At 43.8% G+C, this 21523-nt stretch overlaps 8 protein-coding genes across 8 annotated transcripts; 5 read left to right on the forward strand and 3 right to left on the reverse strand.

The window, feature by feature from the left end:
- Window positions 1–37: 37 nt before the first annotated feature.
- On the reverse strand, window positions 38–1030 carry O0I10_010545 (NADH dehydrogenase [ubiquinone] iron-sulfur protein 8, mitochondrial; the record flags this gene model as incomplete). Its single annotated transcript, XM_058490524.1, has 6 exons — window positions 38–68; window positions 127–244; window positions 310–341; window positions 408–540; window positions 613–915; window positions 976–1030. The coding sequence occupies 6 exons, from the start codon at window positions 1028–1030 to the stop codon at window positions 38–40; spliced, it is 672 nt and encodes a 223-aa protein (XP_058338660.1).
- A 482-nt stretch (window positions 1031–1512) lies between these two features.
- On the reverse strand, window positions 1513–1908 carry O0I10_010546 (uncharacterized protein; the record flags this gene model as incomplete). Its single annotated transcript, XM_058490525.1, has 1 exon — window positions 1513–1908. The coding sequence occupies one exon, from the start codon at window positions 1906–1908 to the stop codon at window positions 1513–1515; it is 396 nt and encodes a 131-aa protein (XP_058338661.1).
- A 683-nt stretch (window positions 1909–2591) lies between these two features.
- On the forward strand, window positions 2592–3510 carry O0I10_010547 (uncharacterized protein; the record flags this gene model as incomplete). The annotated part of the gene is made up of 3 exons (XM_058490526.1): window positions 2592–2649; window positions 2715–3230; window positions 3296–3510. 3 exons carry the CDS (start codon window positions 2592–2594, stop codon window positions 3508–3510), a joined length of 789 nt encoding a protein of 262 aa, XP_058338662.1.
- Window positions 3511–3841: 331 nt separating this feature from the next.
- Window positions 3842–5514, forward strand: O0I10_010548 (uncharacterized protein; the record flags this gene model as incomplete). The annotated part of the gene is made up of 5 exons (XM_058490527.1): window positions 3842–4100; window positions 4170–4254; window positions 4325–4713; window positions 4831–5059; window positions 5118–5514. 5 exons carry the CDS (start codon window positions 3842–3844, stop codon window positions 5512–5514), a joined length of 1359 nt encoding a protein of 452 aa, XP_058338663.1.
- Window positions 5515–5859: 345 nt separating this feature from the next.
- On the reverse strand, window positions 5860–10803 carry O0I10_010549 (uncharacterized protein; the record flags this gene model as incomplete). Its single annotated transcript, XM_058490528.1, has 17 exons — window positions 5860–5919; window positions 5979–6213; window positions 6266–6423; window positions 6480–6704; window positions 6769–7113; window positions 7173–7380; window positions 7431–7570; window positions 7627–7725; window positions 7785–7977; window positions 8038–8372; window positions 8433–8739; window positions 8801–8964; window positions 9024–9128; window positions 9184–9720; window positions 9786–10432; window positions 10493–10661; window positions 10729–10803. The coding sequence occupies 17 exons, from the start codon at window positions 10801–10803 to the stop codon at window positions 5860–5862; spliced, it is 4002 nt and encodes a 1333-aa protein (XP_058338664.1).
- Window positions 10804–12050: 1247 nt separating this feature from the next.
- Window positions 12051–12781, forward strand: O0I10_010550 (uncharacterized protein; the record flags this gene model as incomplete). Its single annotated transcript, XM_058490529.1, has 5 exons — window positions 12051–12120; window positions 12171–12190; window positions 12250–12321; window positions 12388–12547; window positions 12606–12781. 5 exons carry the CDS (start codon window positions 12051–12053, stop codon window positions 12779–12781), a joined length of 498 nt encoding a protein of 165 aa, XP_058338665.1.
- A 140-nt stretch (window positions 12782–12921) lies between these two features.
- On the forward strand, window positions 12922–15234 carry O0I10_010551 (uncharacterized protein; the record flags this gene model as incomplete). Its single annotated transcript, XM_058490530.1, has 11 exons — window positions 12922–13043; window positions 13098–13222; window positions 13287–13367; window positions 13428–13712; window positions 13778–13885; window positions 13942–14010; window positions 14065–14310; window positions 14382–14477; window positions 14546–14643; window positions 14706–15062; window positions 15133–15234. The coding sequence occupies 11 exons, from the start codon at window positions 12922–12924 to the stop codon at window positions 15232–15234; spliced, it is 1689 nt and encodes a 562-aa protein (XP_058338666.1).
- A 600-nt stretch (window positions 15235–15834) lies between these two features.
- On the forward strand, window positions 15835–21331 carry O0I10_010552 (uncharacterized protein; the record flags this gene model as incomplete). Its single annotated transcript, XM_058490531.1, has 9 exons — window positions 15835–16838; window positions 16894–17089; window positions 17162–18010; window positions 18071–18627; window positions 18694–18944; window positions 18999–19220; window positions 19284–19963; window positions 20016–21243; window positions 21309–21331. The coding sequence occupies 9 exons, from the start codon at window positions 15835–15837 to the stop codon at window positions 21329–21331; spliced, it is 5010 nt and encodes a 1669-aa protein (XP_058338667.1).
- Between the last annotated feature and the right edge of the window lie 192 nt (window positions 21332–21523).

A 21523-nucleotide genomic window follows, 5' to 3' on the forward strand; every position in this document is an offset into this window, starting at 1 on the left:
GTATATTGATTAGTTGCTATAAAATGACATCTATATTCTAGCGGTAGGGATGCTCAGATTGAAGGTTTCTATATAATAAAACGAATAAGGATCGATATACGCTATGTCAATCTCGTAATAACTTACCTAGCAATTTCAACCTCCCACTTGTCACCGTTTGCCAACAACTTTTCCTTGTTATAAAGCAATTCCTCGTGGGTCTCGGTAATGTACTCATAGTTAGCAGTCTCAACAATAGCATCAACTATAATAAAAAGCATGATGAGCCTCTCCCATATCATTTACCCTCAACTACCCATTTCATCTTACCTGGACAAGCTTCCTGGCAGAAACCACAGTAACTAGAGTGGGCCGAAAAAGAAAATTGATTAAAGATCATACGTAAAGGTCCACATGTGTATACTTACATGCACTTGGTCATGTCGATATCGTAACGAGTGGTGCGACGAGAACCATCCTCACGAGGTTCGGCTTCAATGGTGATAGCTTGAGCAGGGCAAATGGCTTCACAAAGCTTACAAGCAATGCAACGTTCCTCACCTATGTTTCACAAAGAGATGAATGAATAAACATCATGTTTCTGTTCCTGATGAATGTAGGTGATCTTTTTACCAGTAGGATAACGACGAAGAGCGTGCTCACCACGGAAACGAGGGGACAAGGGACCCTTTTCATAAGGATAAAAGATGGTGTAGGGAGGACGGAAGAACTGCTCCAAGACGACCCACATGCCTCGCATAAGTTCAGTAAGCAAAAGGTGACGAGCAGCCACATCGAGCACACCAGGTGCCTTGTAGTTGGTGGCCTTGTTGTTATCTTCGACAGGTGCAGCATGTCTGGCAATGGGCGAGCTGCTGAATCGGGCCATTTGGCTGGCAATAGGTGCACCCATGAAGCGCGTGGTGGTGCCAACAGCTACATTGGAATGGGTCTTGAATATACAATGTTCGTGTGTTTACTCTCTTTAAAAGTTACCTGCAGGACGACGAACAAATGTCGCAACAGGTCTCGCGAGTCTCAAGGCGTTCATTGAGAGTGGGGAGATTGTATAGTGAGTGGGGAGGTTTGTTTAAGCCGGAGACGGCACATACACACACGATACTCGAAAATACAACCACCCATTCCAGCGTGACTGGGGTCAATAGTAGTAGCAGTAGTAGTAATCCCATTGCCACACCATATCATCACCACCACCATTCCTCTCCTCCTCAAATTGCCAATTACTTTAGTTTTCCAATTATAGCACGATAACATTTCATTTCATACAATAAAGCTTGTCATCCTGTGAATCATATCACGTGATAGATAATTCGTCGATCAATGATCATTAAAAGATGCGTAGTAGTCAGTGCCACGTGATCAAACTGTATTGGAATCAAGCATTGACAGGGTTCCCTCGTATCATGTAAATGTCCAGCTACATTATCATTCTTCCAATTGACTCTTTTCGTTTATATATGTATGCTATCACCAAGATGAAAGATTCACTACTACGTAGCCATGATACGGTTGTCATTCTGGGTTAATAATAATACTCGCATTGATGTTGTCCACATAGGCATCGAGGACGCAACGGGTAGCAACATCCATCATTTTGGCTATGGTATCAAGGTTGGTGTTACGTGGTGTCATCTCCATCTGAAGTAAAGGTTTGTCGCGCATAGGCAATCTCACGTCATAGGTTATCTTAAGAGCTTGATTTGGTCCAAGAGGAAGATTTGTATCTGCAACCATAGTTTGAAGCGCTTTATCAATTTGATCCCTGGCAGCTTGTATATGATCGCCTCTATTATTGGGAGCCCCTTGTTCACCAAACGGCGCGTGTGGGTGTATCTTCAACTGCTGAAGCAACGCTTGTATGGGTAGTTCAGCAGTAGCTTGTTCGACAGTTTGGTTTTCAGCAGACATTGTAACGATGATGAGTTGTTAAAGGCAGCTAAAGAATGGAATTGACGACAACTTCCATAAAGCAGGTTTTTATACACCTCATTGGTATGTGAATTGATAAAGTGGATGTGATGTTGTCCATGCATGAATCAGCTGACATGACTAGATTAGGGCAGGTATAGCATTATCCATTATGAATAATGACATCGATTACTGTTTAACCCATCTCATGGTATCCTTGCTTTCAGCATTTATTGTATCCATCATCTCATTCTGTATGTATGATACCCACATCCCCCATCAGAAAATCCCCAATGGATCACACAAAAGATGGGTGTTTGGCATTGACAACAAATTGGCATGGTGTATTTTTATCAAAGGCAGCTGCTAATCCATCACATACATTTATTTCAAACATGTGTTCGGGTACAAGTGCTAATCTTATATCACGTGACCATTCCTTCTAGTAGCGTACGTAGGTCGTAACCAAGAAACTCGAGTCGTATACTAAGCAACCATTTCAAATTGGGTTGTTGCTACTGCTAAACCATGGGTTAGGTGTGGATTGCACTATAGAGCATGTGATGTGTGTGGGGTGGAGAGCTCCTTGTTGTTATTGGTGACCGACGTCACGAGAGTCGACCAAATTTTGGACCAGCAAGCCCAGCCAAAATAAGCTGTACCTCTTTTCTCTCTCTCGCACCATGTTGTCATTGCCTCGATTGGTCGGCAGGTCCATTGCACGGAAACCCATTGCTGCAGGTATATTATCAACATGCTGTTCTTGTTGTCATAATAGCGTCTCACGGTGCAATGTTGGATTTTAGCATGTGCTACTCGATTCTACGCTGCTGTTGACAACAACAAACGTTTTCGCCATGCCGAATTGAACGAGGACAGCATTCCACAACTCAACAAGGTCGATTCTATTCTTGATTTTGCCGAGACGAAGCCAAAGACACTTGATCAGGACAAGCTGTTCCCTTCACACCGTCCCACCGAAATGGTCTTGAATGCTGTCAACGACTTTGTGGATACGCCCTTGTCAACCGCCGAACAAATGCGACTTTTCAAAAAGGCCTTGGTGGTGAAGCGTGTTGTCAACATGAACGGCAAGGGCAAGCAACCCTCCATGTATGCTCTCGTGGTTGTAGGCAATGGCAAGGGTTTGGCTGGCTATGGTGAAGGCAAGGATGAGGAAGCGGCTCGTGCTGTCTTCAAGGCTACCAACAAGGCTATCAAGAACCTCCGTTACTTTGATCGTTATGATGATCGCACGATCCCCATGGATATTGAGCACAAGTTCCATGCTACTCGTCTTGAACTTAGAAGCCGACCTCCAGGTAAGAGATAGTTATATGGATAAGTGAAGAGTACATTTATTCATGATTCTCTTTTTTCTATATAGGATTTGGTTGCCGTGCCAACCACTACATTCACGAGATTTGTCGATGCATTGGTATCCAGGATTTGAGTGGCAAGGTGCGTGGATCACGAACGCCCATGAATGTTATCAAGGCTACTTTTGAAGCGCTATCGAACCAAAAGATGCCACAAGATATTGCAAAGATGCGTGGAAAGAAGGTGACCGATGTACAAGGCATATATTACGGTAGCCATTAGTTTAGATCATCTCCCTTTTTCATTGTTGTAAATACTATCTATCCGTTGCTTTAGACTTGGAACAAAAGGCAATTTGACATTTGTGTGCAGTTTGAGTTTGTACGTTGTACTACCTTGGGGGTTGGGGGAGCGAGAGAGAGAGAGAGCGAAAACGAGGCGAATCATCTTGCGGAGTATCCATAAAAGGATGGGCTGATTGGGTCCACACATACACACACCCGTTGCTAGTCATTCGCTTCTTTTTTCTACTGCTACTTTTGCCCTTTCACTCTCTCTCTTTTTCTTTCTTTTGCCCTGTACCTTCTCCTCCTCCCCTTGTCCTCCTCCCCTTATGAATACTGCTACCGTTTCTCGTACAGACAGCATTTTGGAAAACAAATCACCTCTTCTCAAAACCGAATCAGATAGCAACCGAATCAACATGACAGCAGCCCCAGCAACCAAACGACGTCTTTCCACCGAGCATGTTCCCGATAAAAGAAGCAAGTCTGAAACAACTACCACAGCAGCTTCTACACCTCCCAACAAGTCGAAAATGATGGTCAGCTCGGAACGTATTGTAAAGGCTTCAGAAACAACCTATCGACCCTGTATGTATTTATTGTTCAAAGGGGCAGGTACAAACAGCATGTGCTAATGAGCAACCCTTCCCAATCTAGATTTCACTGTGCAGAATGCCAACAACGACGGCAGCCAAGAAAAGGAATTGACCGTAACTTTGGAGTATCCTGGTGATAGTGAAAGGTAATTTTCGGGAAGAGAGAGTGTGTGTCATGGCAACGGTCTATTGATTGACACACTCGATGATTTTTAGATTCTTATTGGTTTGGCCCGTTGTTAAGAATGGATCGCATCAAGAAGAGGAGGATAAGGATGAGTACAATCCCATTACGGATCTAGTGCGCACAGTCTATTTCATCTACGATTGCTATCTTACGCCCGAGCAACAAAAGCTGTTGGGAGATGAGAGCCATGGGATTTTGCGTAACCTTAACAAGTACCGGAATCGACGTAACGGCGATGGATTTGTGCAAGCTGTGCAAGATTTCAACAAGGTGATTTCGGATCTCAAGGCGAAGGGGGAGCTCAGCAAGAATGCAAAGGCGCTCAAGCATCCTGGGTATGATCTTACATGCCACATTCTGTACCAAGTGTATAGTCGTACAGTGGCAAGGCAGGCAGAGGCACTTAATAATTATCAAGGTAAGGTACAATGAGGGATCGTCACAGCTAAGGGGAGGAGGTAAAAGGGGCAAGGGTGTGTGTGATTCGTATTGTTTCATATTTGGCTTAAAACTTACACTTTTTGGTTGGGTATAGCATTCTCAAACAATGTCTATGGCGAGATCAATCCTGTGCTTATCAACGAATTCATCTCCAAGACCAAGATCAATTCGCACAGTGTATTCATGGATATGGGCTGTGGTATTGGTAATGTGGTATTGCAAGTGGCAGCACAAACAGGATGCGAGGCTTATGGTATTGAGATTATGGATCTCCCATGCAAATGTGCCAAGCGACAACTGAAAGAATATGCAGCACGGATGAAGTAAGTAAATGGGTTGTTGTTGTTATTGTTATTGTTGGATATTGACATGTGATTTTAGGGCATGGCGACTTCCAACGGGCAAAATCCATTTTCGTCATGGTGATTTTCTGGACGTGGGCACAAGTGACTTGTACGCAACGCTGAAACGAGCCGATGTGTTGCTGGTGAACAATTATGCTTTCGACTGGCAAACAAATCACTCCTTGGCACAACTCTTTTTGGATCTCAAGGAAGGTACCAAGATCATTTCATTAAAATCGTTTGTCCCAAAGAGTCACAAGATCAATCAGCGGACATTCCACATGCCAGAATCCATCTTGCGAGTGGAGGAATTCGAATACTTTTCAGAAGCTGTAAGCTGGACGAACAATGGTGGTACCTATTACGTGGCAACTATAGATAGAAGTCGTCTCAAGCCCTTTTATGAAGGAATGTACCGTAGGAGTCAACGATGAAGGCGTTTATATATCAACTTTGTCGTTTTGGAATATTCTTCATCATTCACATGTATATAGTAGTCTCTCTCTTTTTATATTATCCTCCTTCTTCCATAGTCCCCCACCACCACCACCACCTTATTGAGATATAAGATACACTTGTTCTCCCTCATGGTATACATTCAAACATTGACAGTGATTCCTTTCTCTATATGTACGAGTTGATGAGGATAAAGACGCGGCGGATATAAGCTAAATAGTAACACTTTAATTCTGTATGCATGATGTATGTCGAAAGGTGAGAGAGGGAAAAAGAGACGTAATGGGAGAAAAGAGTGAGTGAGAGAGGGATCGATCAAGTCGCTATGATGATAGGCTATCGATTTGAGGATACAAGTCTTTCAATTTGTCCAAGAACATTTTCTAAACAAAGAAATGAGTCAATGAACAATGAAAATACAATCCATGTCATGTTACTTTACCTGCATAATGTTGGCATCCTCATAAACAAAGGAACCTTCCTCGTTAAAAGTGCGTGCATTGTCACACATGAGAATGAAATCATCGCGGAATTGCTCAACGGTCTTGTAATAAGGAGAATTCACTCTTCGTTTGATCATGTTCATTGACATCGGGTTCTTGATCATATCATAATACGTTGGGTACTCTCTCTTGCTGACAAGGTCCATGAAGAGTTCACATCTCAATCGCTCATCACTAATATACACTTGTCAATCACTTGGATTCCTTCTTCCACTATTTCACTTACCCATCTTCATCTATTTCGGTTGCTTCCTCGACGACCTTGATACATTCGTTGAATATGCGTGTTATTTCAGCTCGCTTGTCTTCTGGTAGTGTATCAGGTCCATCGAGCTCTGGTTCTTTCTTTATCCGCTTGTATGAACGTGGTTGTTGTTGTTGTGCCTATACCCATACTCGCATAAGTCACTTGATCACCATGCCAATAAAATAACACTCACCTCAGTGTCAACACGTCTTGGTCGACCTCGTTTTCTTGGTGTATTGTTCTCGGTGGATGATGAAACATCAGGGGCATTGGGACGACGACCACGTCTTGGGCTTGAGTTTGATTCAGTATCCAACAGGCCAGCCTGTTTTGCTTTAAGCTTCTCCAATCTCCTTCGTCGTCTGGCTTCTTTCTTTGCAATCAAGTCGTCCAAATCAACGTTATCATCTTCCAAAGCCTGAAAGATAGAACCATTAGCAAATGCGACTAAAAAGAGAGAAAAAGAGTTGCCCAAAACTTACATTTAACCATTGTTCTTCTGTCAATCCATCATCATAACGCACGCGATCACGTGAACGTTGCCCACGTCCCATTTCAAGTGATGGACTCTCATCGTCGGCTGGCACCTCATCGTGTTGATAAATTTCAGGCAACTCTTCTTCTTGGATAAGACGTTCCCATTTCTCGCCTTGAGCACGTGCACGTCGACGGAATTCATTTTCTTCACGACGTCGTTCCATATCCATCTTGTTGAAAACCACCAAGTCTTCATCGCCTCGTTTGATGATTTCATTCAATTCTTCATCATCCACTTCTTCATCATCTTCCTCAGCTTGTTCATCCGTTTTATCTTCCAAGAGAGAGCGCTATAAAGAGAGCCATGTCAGCAAACCAAAAAGTTACAAAAGGGCGTTTGATCAATTACCAGGAATGCTTCACGGTCCTCCTCTGTACTCCGATTGTCGAATTTACCAGCCTGGATAACCTTGCCATCAATATCAAGCTTGTAGTTGGCTCGAGCAAGAATGTTTTCTTCGATCGAATTGGTAGAGATCAATCGGAAAATGCGCACTTCCTTGGTTTGACCGATACGATGGGCACGATCCTGAGCCTGCAAATCCTGATGTGGATTCCTTTGAAAAGATATAAGCATCATGTTGGGTCACAAATATAGGTAATTTACCAGTCCGAATCAAAGATGATGACCGTATCGGCTGCTTGCAGGTTCAAACCAAGACCACCAGCTCGAGTACTCAACAAAAAGACGAAATAGGGGGAATCGGGTGCATTGAACTTGTGCAACAAATCGGATCGATCATCAGCCTATATCATGGTGTGAATAATGTGCATGACATGACACTTCCCATTCGTCCACAAACCTTAGTTGAGCCATCCAAGCGCAGGTATTGGAACCCACGATAATGAAGATAATCTTCCATGATGGTCATAATTTGCGTCATTTGGAAGAAAATCAAGACCTACAGTAGTAGTAGTTTTAGCACGTCGATCTCATCCTTTTTGTGCTCAAGCTACTTACTCTGTGGCCTGTGGCCTTCAATTTAGGTAGCATGCGATCCAACAGTTCAAACTTGCCGGAGACACGGAAAAGCAAATCATCGGATTGTTGATGCGGGTTCACCTCGTTCTCCACCTCTTCAAACACAAATGGATGGTTGCAGATTTTGCGGAGTTGCATGATGGTGTTGTTCAAGCCCTTAATGCCCGTTTTACTATTAATCGCGTATTAGCAAAGAGGCCATCATATCTATAAAGTGTATGTATATACATACCCCTTTTCGCCGGATGCAGTGTACAAGATGCCAGACTTCTTCATTTGAGAATATAGCTTGGTTTGGAGGGCTGACAACTTGCACTTGATGACACGCTCCACCTTATCTGGTAACTCGGATTCAACATCCTTCTTGAGACGACGTAGCAAGAAAGGTCGCAACACCTTGTGAAGACGCTTGATAATCAGCAATTGTTCTTCTTCATTCAGAGAAATACGATCTTGTACGCCTTGATTATTGAAAGGAGTATTGAACCATTCCTCGAAGCTCTTGACACTCTTGAAAATCTTTGGCAAAATAAAGTTGAGCAAAGCCCACAATTCTGGAAGATTGTTCTAATATGCCACAAAACGTTAATGCCCCCCTGTTTGTTCTTGTCCAATTATCACATGTACCTGAAGCGGTGTACCGGTCAAAATGAGTCTATAGCGAGTATGATAAAATTGGCGAAGCACTTGGACAAGTCTCGAGTTGGTGTTCTTCATGCGGTGACCTTCATCAATAATCAAATGCAACCAACGGATCTTGCTAAGAATAGGGCGATCCTTGATGATGTACTCAAAGGTCGTAAGAAGCACCTGGAATTCACCGAAACGGATATCCGCTTGCAACGCCTTTCGAACATTGGGGGGTCCCTTGTATACAACGGTCTTGACATCTGGAGCCCACTTTGAGAATTCCAAGGCCCAGTTGGTCAATGTTCTAAGACGGCATTAGGAATACGTGCTTTTCATGAACTGGAAAACAAACCAAGTGCACTTACGAAAGAGGCACAACAATAAGGAAGGGTCCATTTTGCTTTTTCTTTTCAATGATGTAGGTGATCAAGCTGATGGTTTGAATTGTCTTGCCGAGACCCATTTCATCTGCCAAGATGCCATTCAAATTGTTGTTGTACAAAGACACCATCCATTGCAAGCCTTTGAGCTATAAGATTGGGTTAGATGTCAATTATGAATAGAGGCCCAATGGAGGAGAAAACCAACCTGATATTCCTTCAAGGTACCACCCTTCAAAATCGTTGGCTGAGAAACTTCCTCCTTGATGCGATGAGTCACTTGGAAGTAATCCACCTTGCTCTCACCCTCTTCCTACATAGCCAAAGTGAGTATAATGCGTTATTCATCCATAGCCATAACAACATACGGTGTCATCCTCATCTACTGTTTCCTGTGGTAGGGGTGTGTATTCGCCTAATTGGACAATCTCATGCTGTTGCTCCACCACTGACTTGGTAAGCGATTCCAAAAAGACGCCCGTTTGACGCAACAATTGGGTGAGACGAGTATCCTTGGCTTCATCAATGAGTTTCATGTAGGCTTCTTCGTCATCATTCTTGAGAGCACGAATACGTTCACGAGAGATACGCTCTTGCTTCTTTTCTTCTTCCTTTTGGATATGCTGATGATATTGCAATACGGCACGGCCCAACTTGGATTGTTTTGCCAACCAAGCACGTCGAGTGGCCAACAAGTTGCGACCATGATCGCACACTTTTTGCAAAGATTCAAGGCGGCTTTGTCGTTCACGTTGATCACGTTCAATACGCTGCTGACGTTCCAATTTTTCTGTCATGCGAGCTTCTCTCAATGATTGCTTCTTCATGCGTCGATAAGCAAGTCGATCCACAGAAGTTGCCAACATGGTCGATTTATCCAAACCACCAATAATCTCTTGTCGAAGCTGATATGATATGATAGGCATGAGTTCTACTATCCATTTCATGTATCCCTCATTCCCTTTGTTACCTTTCGTTGTCGATTAAGTAAACGTAAAGCCTTGAGTTCGATCACAGCTTTCAACTTGCTATTGGATTGCATTGTTGTATCATCGCTACTGCTGCTGCTGCTGCTGCCGATGTCAGGGGAACTCATAATCAAGTTACTCGGTAGTTTTTCAAGCTCTGAGATACGGTATTGGACATGCGTTTTGATACGACGCTCACGTTCAGTGATCATGCTATGAGGATCCATTCCTGTCGATGTGATACTAGGAATAACGAGACGATGTTGTCGTGTAGCATGAGCAGTTGAAGATACTGGTTTCTTGACAAGGTTGTAAGGTGATGCATAAGCGTTCGGTTGTTGCGATGGTGATGATGATGATGATGACATGTTGGGTTGATCTAGAGCCTTTGCTGTAATGGATGAAGCTGAAGCTGGCGTTGTGGGTCCACTATCAGTAGACGAGACACCTGTTCCATTCCTCGACATGTCATCATGTTGTTGTGGCACCACGCCATCCGATGTACTGCTGCTGCTATCAGCTCGTTGCATTTCTGATGACATGAAAAGAGCTTGCTGAAGGTGATGAGGTAATGGCATGTTTTTTGATATCAACTTGTATGCCAGGATCTGATAACGCAATGCTGCCAGTTGTTGCTGGTTCAAGGTCACTTTTGGAGAGCACTATCAGTAAGGTATTCCTTTGCGGACTTGGTGATCAGTTCACTCACCTGCATCTGTAGCATCTACGTTTCTAGATCGGCCTTGTTCCACAGGCGCGGTTTCTGACATTCGATCCTGCCTTTGTTGATTCTGCAAGTTCTTCAACAAGCCCATGATCTGAGCATATTCAACATTGTTCTCCTCAGTTGCTCCTTGAGATTGGAGACTCTTGGCTCGCTAACAAAAAGGAATTGTCCGATTAAACACCTGGGTCTTTCGGTCGATGGGTGCCATCGCATTCTACCTGAAGCAAGACATTAAGTTTATCGCTGGTGAGACTAGTAGGAACCATGGGCGCCATCACGATCGCATTTGCCATTGAAGAAGGCTCCAAGGTTATGAACAGTGAGGGCTACCTAGCGCGCCGCGCTCGTCACTTTGGCCATAGCGGCGTTTGAAATTCCACATCTCTCTCTCTCTCTCCCTGTGAGTGGGCTACTGCTACTACTACTACTACTACTGCTACTACTGCGCCGCTATTTGTAGTTAGGATAGACTTGCCTCACACACCACCATCACTACATGAGAATAAACTTGGATACCTTCTACATAGATTTTGTTGGACTAAATGAATTGTGCTTATTCTATCCATGTTTGAAAAACATCATTAAAAGATCCTTAGCTGCTGAATAATTGGAAGCCAAGAGAATATGAAACGTACGATATCCATGCCTATCATTCGTTAGGTGTTTCTACAACAAAGATACCATCTCCATACACATGATCATACTTGACAAGAAAGTGCTATACGTTTTCTTTTATCATTTTCGCTCATCCAAGAACACATGGTATCTTTTTAAAACTATCGAGCAAGCATCATCATCTAGGAACTAAGATGGGCAAAGAAAAGCTTGAAGATGAATTGCCTTTCATCACGTAGCATAGATGCAATGTCACGCAACGGATGACTAGGGATCATAGCGTTGTACTGGGTTGCTATCCATTGCTAGGCTCTATGTAGTAGTAAATAGCTGCTTCTTCCTTGGCAACAATAATAATGATAGGCTGATGATAGTTGCTAGGCAATGATAAGCGGTGTTAGTAATATCTATAAGATCATGGTTGCGAGGCAATGATTCACAATGTTGGCATTACATAAGAAGGGCAGTGATGGGCACTGCTAAGCTTATTTAGTTATAGATGCATGCAACATGCATGGCCTGTGCTCCACCGATTAGTATTTTGCGGCCTTTGAAAGTATGTCACGTGGTAAAGTAAATGCTTGTTACGATCCAAAGCGTGAATCGGTTGCTATGTAACCCATTCATCTTTGAGGGTGATAGGCTTATGAGAAATAGTACTTTATCAAATGGAAAAGAAGTATCTTTATTATTGACATCAATGTGTTTGGGGCCGATTGATCTTCTAACGAGATGTGTATGTGTTGTTTACGTGGCAGAGATCTTGCGGCATCTAGTGTCATCCTTATTCGTTTCAATTGCTAGGCAACCTCCATCCAAGAGAGTGTGTGCGAGTAGGTAGTGTGACTTGCTAAGGGTAGTTGGTGGAATAGATGGGAAGGGTTGTCATGTGGTTTCGTCTTTGTCTTGTTTCGTTCTTGTCGCCATGGCCGACTATCCATTTCCGGAAGGGTTCTTTTATCTTCGATCGCGTTTTAGTGGCAAAGTAATTGACGGTGGGTCATTGTCTCTCATCCACAGGCAAGATGCTAATTGGGTTATGCAGTTGATGGCGCCTCGCTCAAGGTGATATTGACTCGTGTGCACGCGGGAACGACTTGCGATATTTATGCCGGATGAATTAGAATGATGCCAAAGTGTTAATATGGACACCTAAACACAATGATGATCGAGACAATCAACTTTGGTATTATCAGGTAACGTTAGGAGGATAAAGGATGTATTTGTGCCATTGTACTCATTATGGGGGGGGGAGGTATTAGGATGGATTCATTGTTAACAAGCACTCGAACAAGGTGCTGGATGTTCGTGGTGGCAATCTTGACGAGAACATGCCTATCATCCAATACGACAGGAAATTGGTTGTGGATGCTCAAAATCAGCGATGGGGTTATAGTCGTGAAGGATACATTTATGTTCTTGGTAATGATTCATCTCTCGCTCTCTCTCTATGATAATCATTATTGATACCATGTCTTAGAGGATCCTCATATGGTGATTGATGTGCGTGGTGGATCGGGTGATGATGGTGCAAGGCTTGTACTGAAAAGGCGCAAGGTTAGGCTGAATGAAGATTTGAGTCAACAATGGGATTTAGTACCTGCTGGTGAAGTGCGTAGTGAACGCGAGTTATTGTTTGAATCAGATGCCTTTTGATGATACGTATATATTCCCCCCCACCCCACCTTGTCTTTGTATACCGTTGTTATGCATGAATCTCCAAGCGGACCTTTTATAAATCAAAATTCCTGTTTGACGTCTTGCCAATTTCCACGCCTCTCTCTTTACCCTATATCATGCCACTCAAACAAGCAAAAATCAGTTACTTTATCAACAGAGCACGACCACCACAAAATGAGCCATCGCAAAGTACCTCGGTGGACAATGTTGAATCTGCCGTATCCCCAGTAGCCTCAATGTAAATGCTACGTCAACACCCGATTTTCAGTTGTGCTCATGTACTTTGCTTCAGACCCCATGCGGCAATGCCAGCCATTTCAGGCGACTCCAATGACGAGAACAAGGTCGTGTCTCAGAGTACCGGCAAGCGTAAACAAGATGAAACAGTAGCACCTGAAGAAGATGATAGCGACGATAGTAAGCTTGAAACGACATTATCCTGTAATGAAGATATGAGATATTGATACACATGGTTGTTTAGGTGAGCCTCTATTTATGACCCCCACTCGACGACTGAAACAGCGTATAAAGCAAAGCAATCACGAAGAAGATGAAGGAACAGGTACAGTAATAGAATTGATGGTTTGTTCAAGATATACGTTGTTGATTCAATATCCGGTAGTCGATCAAGCAAACACGAGCGATGATGAGGATGATGATGACATAATCAAACGGCGTCCAAGGAAACAAGAGAGAGATGGCAGCTCAATAGTCGATCTGGATGATGATGATGATGATGAGATCGTAATCAAACGACGTCCAAGGAAACAAGAGAGAGATGGCAGCTCAACAGTCGATCTGGATGATGATGATGATGATGATGATGAGGTCACGATCCAACGGCGTCCAAGGAAACGAGAGAGAGATGGCAGCTCAATAATAGATTTGGAGGAGGAGGAAGATGAAGGTAAGTTCATACCAGGAAGCCATTACAAAAGGTGGGCGATATTTAACAAAAGGGGTTTTGTTTAGATGACTCAAAACCAATTCCCAAACGACGATTACATCAGCGACGTATAAGCAATGAAAACCCACAAGAAGAAGATTGGAAAGAAGATTTGGAGTTCCTTGGTGAAAACGGTGAGCCTATTTAGAAGAGAATCATGAAGGGATTGAATGACTGATAAGGGATTTAGATGTATACGAAGAACGCACACGTGGCCGCAAAAAGTCGGATTATGCATTGGCTTTGGATCGGTTGAAATGTAAGGCGACAAAAAGGCAACCTCACGATCTATCTCATACGTATTTATCTTTAGCACGGAAAAGGCGGGACTTTGCAGGAGAAGCTGGCCCAATGGATGACTATTGTGAGCATGAGGATGATGAATCTGGTTCCGATGAATCAGACGATGATGATGCTGATGATGATACCGCCGCCTCTTCGATTGAACAAGTGGATACGGATGAAGAAGAGCAAGATGATTTTGTGGTGGATGATGACGTTATTGATGGTGTCAAAGTTGTACCCTCTGAAAAGGACGATTCAGCGATCGCATTACCAGGTCAGTAATATGAAAAAAGGGCAAGTCATGTTCATTTTGATTAACAGCGTGTGTGTGCGTGCGCGCATTAGATGTTTTCAGCACCTCCCGAACACAAAAGTTCTCAACAAACTTTAAAGTTTATGTGGAAAGCCTTGTTTATGAACACTTTGGACTCGATACACAAGGTAAGTAAACATGGGGGATAAAAGTGCCACATGCAAACACGGCCGAGATGTTTATAAAACAACTGTAGCACCTTCACTCCAATCATCTGTACGAGTTGTCGAGCGCCGTGTGGGAGGATTGATGGAATCGTTGATCACAAGTGATGCTTGGCTTCCGGAGTTCAAGGTAAACACTATTCATTCAACGCCATCATGGTCAACACAAAAGTAACATGATTGTTGGAGTAGGAAGCATTGGACAAATATCCACGATGGGTTACAGTTGGTCATTGCAGAGGATTGACATGTGAAGGATGTCGACAAAATCGTCCAGCCAGCTTCCAAGCATTGCTTACATTCAATCCTGATGATGATGATGATGACAACAACAGCGAGGGTGAAGAAGAGGATGAAGGTCGAAGTTTTGCCTTGGGAAGCGAGTGCTACAAGCGAGCAAATGTGTATCACCAATTGGCACATTTTCGATCACATACATCCGATGCAGTGCGCGAAGAAATCGAATCCTATCCGAGTATGCAATCCTCCATCGAAGAACACGTCTCCAATATCATTGGCACCATGCATTCTGATGGGTTTATGAGCCGAGTAAGTTGATCTATTCTCCGCGTTTCACTTTTTGCAGATCTTTTATATTGACATTTTTCATGCAAAACAGCTTTACACACAAGTTCGGCAAACCTTCAGGGAAGCACAACTCAATTATATGAAAAAGAAGGCGACTGCTTGGATTACAGACGAATCATCAGAAGGCGAATAACGGTGCCATGTCATGGGGTCAGCCGTCGATTTCAGCCCCTTCTTTGTTTTACGATAGTCATTGCAGCAGTGTTATCAATTGATTTGGATATATTGCAGAGTGGTCTTTCTTCAAATGATGCAATTGTTAGACAACAAAAGATGTTTTGGGGGTGAAGCGAATTTGATTGAAGATCCGGAACACATTGGCATTGAACCGATTGATCGAGGCAAGTTTCTTTGCTCCCTTTCGCCCACTGTGTCACCATGGAACCAATATGCCAGAATGGAGCAAAAGGATCTTTGGACAAGAAGTGTTTGTTTTCGTGGCGTGCAACTTTTTGGGGGGACAAGTGTTGACAAAAGCTTGTGCACGGTCGGGTCATCTCCGTTGAATGCGCTTTTCTTCATCATCACAAAAGACATTTAAAAGACTGTTTCAAACACAAGTGAGATTGTAAACATCCCCTCTCTTCTTCCCCACATATCTCCTCTCTTTATTCCTTGTGTATTCTACTACCCTACTTTGTCCCTCAATAGCCGCGTTTTTATTATTCGTCTCCTCTCTTATCGCTTCTTCCCCCCTTTTTTGTATTATTAGTACTACTTGTTTTCTTATACGATGGGTGTCAATCAAAGCAAGATTTCGTATGAAGCAACAGCAACGACGACATTGACGACGCGCAGGCCACCTCTGGACACAAGTGCCATCACCAACAGCAGCTCACGACCAACGACCACTACGACCGAGCCATTGGATCCAACTTTGTTAGGTTGTACAACCAGGCACGGGATAGCGGATCCGACAACGAGTTCCAATTATAATGGCACGATCCGGAATTCGTCCGACAAAAGACAACGCCAACATTCTAGCACTGAAGATAGTGGCTATGTCGGCAGCACAGTCATGTTTCCACAGACATCCACCATTACCGATTTATGTGGTCTCGATGAAACACAGACCAGCTCGGTGATCGTCACAGCTGCTACAGCTCTTACAACAACATCTTCTTCTTCACCACCCTCTTATAGCAACTACAACAACAACAATGCAACAACGACAACAACAACAAGATCATCTCGTCCACCGATCAACTATCGCCTTTGTGTGGATGACATTCTTCAAGAACTTGCTGCTGCATCACCCCATGAAACGAATCCTATCCTCGATGCTGTATTTGCTACTGCTCGTCAGCTTGATGACCCTCGCGATCATGCAGCAGCATTTAGAGCAGCACAAATATGGAGCAAACAAACAAATGACGACGATGCAAGCAATGTTGCAGCTGTATGGGTCGCACGTTGTTTATTGGATGGATGGGGTATGCGTGGTCATGCAAAAGAAGGGTTTGACCAACTGCAACAGCTCGCTGGTCGTGGCTGTTGGCAAGCCTTTTTCCCACTTGGCCTTTGTTATTTGCATGGTGTTGCTCATGTACAACCACCCGACAAGACACTTGCTCTTACTTGGTTCAGCACAACAGCTCAACTTGATCCAGATAAAACAGCTCATGCTCGATCAGTGATTGCCCTTGCACAATTACATGTGGGTGCCTTGACGTTACAAGAGAACCATCTTGGAGAAGCCTTTACTTGGTTCCTGAAAAGTGCCAATATTGGAAATGCGTAAGTCGTTACATACATCACGTGGTCTATTGTATTCTTACTGAAAATTGCATAGGCATGCTCAGTTTCTTGTGGCCATTTATTACGCCCTAGGATGCCATACAAAAAAGGATTGGGATCTCGCCAAACGATACCTTCATAAAAGTGCTGAGCAAGATTTCTCTCGAGCACAGGCTGATTTGGGAATCATGCTTGTCAAGGATCACATGTATGTAGAAGGACTACAATGGCTTGAAAGAGCTGAACAAGCGGTAAATATTATACATTGAGGAGGAGGAGCCAAGGGATGGATAAAGCTGACGTGTAGCGTGTATTTATTATAGCAAGATCCAAGAGCATTGTATCAACTCGGCCTTATGTATGAGCATGGTGATGGTGTTGATCAATCCAATGAACGCGCTTTATTCTATTTGAAAGGTGCAGCTGAGCATGAGCACGTCCTTGCGCAGTATCGTCTAGCACTTCATTATCTTGATGGCGGTATTGGCTTGGAACCCAATCTTCAAAAAGCGGATCAATTTCTTCGACAAGCAGCACATGCGGGTCACCCACCAGCACAACGTCGATTGGGTTGCTTATATCTCGAAGGTCTCGGCCCACCCTCAACTACCGATCATGTACGCCTTCAACAATACAAGAGCAACAAGATTGCAATGGAGTGGTTCAATCGAGCTGCCGTGCGTGGTGATATGCAAGCGTATGTGCTCATTGGTGAATGCTACGAGAAGGGTCGTGGTGTCCATGTCAACCAAAAAACAGCCCTTGAATATTACCGTAAGGCTGCTGAGACCAAAAGCACCTATCAGATGAATGGTCAATATGCGCTGGCAGAACTTTTATTCAGGACTGGACAAGCGGGTGATGCTTTTGACTGGTACAAACGCGCCTCATCTCATCAGCATGTTGAAGCATCCTTCCTCAAACCGATACGTCGTGCAAAACTCATGGTGGCTCGCTATTATTTGCATGGATGGGCCCATGTCAACCCTGACAAGGCACGTGCTTTTCAAATGTTGAATGAACTTTCAGACCATGATGGTGACAGTGCGCATTATTGGCTTGCATCATGTTATTTGGAAGGCATCCCTGGTGTTTGTGAGGTGGATACAACGGTGGCTTTCAAGTATTACATGAAAGCAGCCAAAGCTGGACATATGGATTCTCAATTTGAGGTATGTTGTATGACGTTTTATACATCATCATGCATAACTAACAAATGACAACAATAATAGGTAGCTTACATGCTAGCACATGGAAACGGCACAATGCGTAATCGTGAAGAAGCATTGCTTTGGTATAAGAAGGCTGCCAACAAGGGACATCCAGTCGCCATTTATACGCTTGGATTGCATTTCTTGCATAATGTGCGGAATCTCAACAAGGCCATGATTTACTTTGAACGTGCTGCTGATCTTGGGCATACCGAATCGATGGAACGCCTTGCTGAGATTTATCTTATGGACATTGCTCGCCCCATCTCATCACTCGACCGTGCAGCCAAACGATCTCAAGAACAAAGATGCAAACAAGCACTTGCGTGGATCAAACGAGCTGCTGAGCGTGGACATCGTGTTGCACAACGTGAATTAGGCAAGCTGCATGATCGTGCATTGGGTGTGCCTGAAGATCATCAAAAGGCATTCGAGCTTTTCTCATGTGCTGCACAACAAAATGATACCGTTGCTATATTGCTCCTTGGAAGTTACTATGAACATGGTCAAGGCGTTCCTCAAGATGTCCATCGTGCCCTTGAACACTATTTACGGGCTGCATCCTTGGGCTCTGAAAGGTATGTACATAGTCAACAACGTTTTATATTTTCTTTATTAACCATGCTGTCCATTCATGTATGTAGAGCATCTTTTGCAGCGGGGCAATTGTATCACAAGCTTCATCGTTTCCAAGAAGCCTATGTACAATACAAGATTGCAGCAAAGGATAAGCGTCTTAGAGGAAGCGTTACTGGCAAAACCGCTAGGCTGATGGTGGCACGTTATGTGTTGCTTGCCATGGTGTCCAATCCTGAAGAGACAAAAGAAGAAGCTTTTGAAATGCTGCATGATCTTGTATTGAAGGATGAGTTCTCACCCTCCTTTTATTGGCATGGTAAGCACCAAAACATGTTGCCGCTGTTGACATTTACTTACTTTCGCTGGTTAGGTTATTGCTGTCACCATGGCCTAGGTACAGCCGTTCAGCTTGAAAAGGCAATCCATTGGTACAATCGAGCTGCTGAAGAAGCCAAGGATACTCAAGCCATGGTCCAACTAGCCAATTTGTACGAGCAAGAAAGCCCATCGTCCGAAGAAGACGATATGCGTATTATTCAATGCTTGAAACGTGCTGCTGAACTAGGTGATGCAGAAGGCCAATATAAGCTTGGTAAGCAGCTAATAGACATAGCACAGCACAAGGACTCATGATGATGATGATGATGAATGATAGGGATGGCTCATTGGAGAGGATTGCAGCGTATGGAGATTGACAAAATCAAGGCAGCTGAATGGTTCAAGCAATCTGCCTCTCAAGGCTATGGCATGAGTCATTGGGCTTTGGGACAAATGTTTCTTGAAAATGGTGATCGTGACATGGCATTATTGAGTTGGGATAATGGTGTACGACTCGAAAATGCTGCATCGATGCGATCACAGGCACAGCTTTTACTTACGATGCTTCCTGAAACGGCTGAACAAGATCGACGCGTGCAATATACCCGTGCAATGAAACTCTTGACCGATGCAGCTCACCAAGGCGATGCTGAATCCCACTTGTATCTCGGACGTATTTATGTCGCTGATGCTGCAGCCCTAAAGCAGCGAGCGCATGCCATTGATGGCGATCTTGATGAACACACAAGCAATGATATCATGGTACTACTTGAGCAACAAAAGCAACAAGAGGAGCGTGCCAAGAATCATTTGGAAATCGCTGCCAAGGAGGGTCAAGTAGAGGCGATGTTCCTTGCTGGTCAAATTTGGCACGAGCAAAGTAATTATCTTCAAGCCAACAAGTATTATCAACAAGCAGCAGATGCTGGCTATATGCTTGCACGTGTAATGCGAGCACGATATCGACTTGCTGAAGGCTTGCCAGGCATCGTAGCTGATCCAGAAGCTGGATTTAAGGTATATGAAATGTTTTTCTTTATTCGCTTTTGGGTGTTAATATTGTATATAGGAGTTGATGGCGTGTGCTCAAGAACAATGCAGCAGTGCTTATCATTCGCTTGGACAATGTTACGAGCTTGGACTTGGAGTACAGCAAGATTACGAAAAGGCTCTTGAATGGTATTCTCGATCGGTTGAAACCACAGCGGATGCTGAAGCTGTTTTCCGAATTGGTCGTATCCATGCTCGTGATCATAAGGAGCTTGATGCATGTCGTTGGTATGAGCTTGCATGCCACATGGACAACACACATGCTCGTGCCCACTACCATCTTGGATTGTACTACTTGCACGGCGTTCATGATACCATTCAACGTGATTTTGAATCAGCAGTGTATCACCTTCAACAAGCCATTCGCCAAAACGACTATGATGCCATGTTTGAACTTGGTATATTATACTTGAGCGATGACATGCAATTTACCGTTGAGCAGCAATTGGATGGCTTTGCCTATTTGGAACATGCCTCCCAGTTGGGGTCATGTGATGCTCAGCGTGAACTTGGCAAGCTCTATCACACCGGCAAGGATTATTGTCCGAGTATCGATGACACGGGTATCGTCACTATTGTTCCCCAGCAACTCGATCGTGCCTTCGACCTATTTTGTCAAGCAGCTGAACAAGGAGATCGCAGTGCGGCATTGTTTGTGGGGACATTTTACGAACATGGTATTCATGTATCAGCCGATCCATCCAGTGCTGCCCAATGGTATGATATTGCGATTCGCTTGGATTTACAACAACCATGGTGGGTTGCCGAACTTGCTCTTGCACGTGTATTACATCAAGATCCTAGCCAACGATCGCGCGCCTATCAGCTTTTCCAAGCCGCCTTTGAACATGCTGAAACCGATGAACAACGCTCCACAGCTGAAATCATGATGGCACGCTATCGATTGCATGGTTGGGGCGATGTATCCATCCAAGATAAAGTGGCCATGATGGTACTGTTGCGGTATGCACGTGCAGGCGAAGCTCGCGTTTTCTATGAAGTTGCATGGAGCTTTGAACGTGGCCTTGGTGTGGATCAAGATCTAAAGCAAGCCTTCATCTGGTATAGTCAACTGGAACAACTCGCAAGTACCCTCACACAAGAAGAAGAAGAGCTTCTCGATGACGACTTGCAACAAGATATCACCAATGCACTTGTTCGTCTCGTTGAATTCTATCGCTGTGGATGGACAACACGTGTGGATCTAGCCAAAGCTACCACCCTCGAAAACCAAATAGCACGTCGTAGTAAGTATTGAATACTATTGACAAGCTTCCATCATTGTGATGCTGACATCTTTTTCTTTTACAAGCTGCTCGTGTACGAGATTTATGATCAAATTGAATCGTTTCATCTTTTTTATTTTCTGTATGCCTCATTTTTTCCCTATCTTTATCATCATTTATGTATATGCCTGCCTACTACTATGAATAGCTTTCTCCATCTCCCCACTTTCTCTCATCCCATTATGTAAAAAGACATTTTTGTATATATACAACATCTTATATAAATATGCAAAAGACGATT

Source organism: Lichtheimia ornata (genome assembly GCF_029851405.1).
Source record: "Lichtheimia ornata isolate CBS 291.66 chromosome Unknown scaffold00072, whole genome shotgun sequence".
NCBI lineage: Eukaryota > Fungi > Mucoromycota > Mucoromycetes > Mucorales > Lichtheimiaceae > Lichtheimia > Lichtheimia ornata.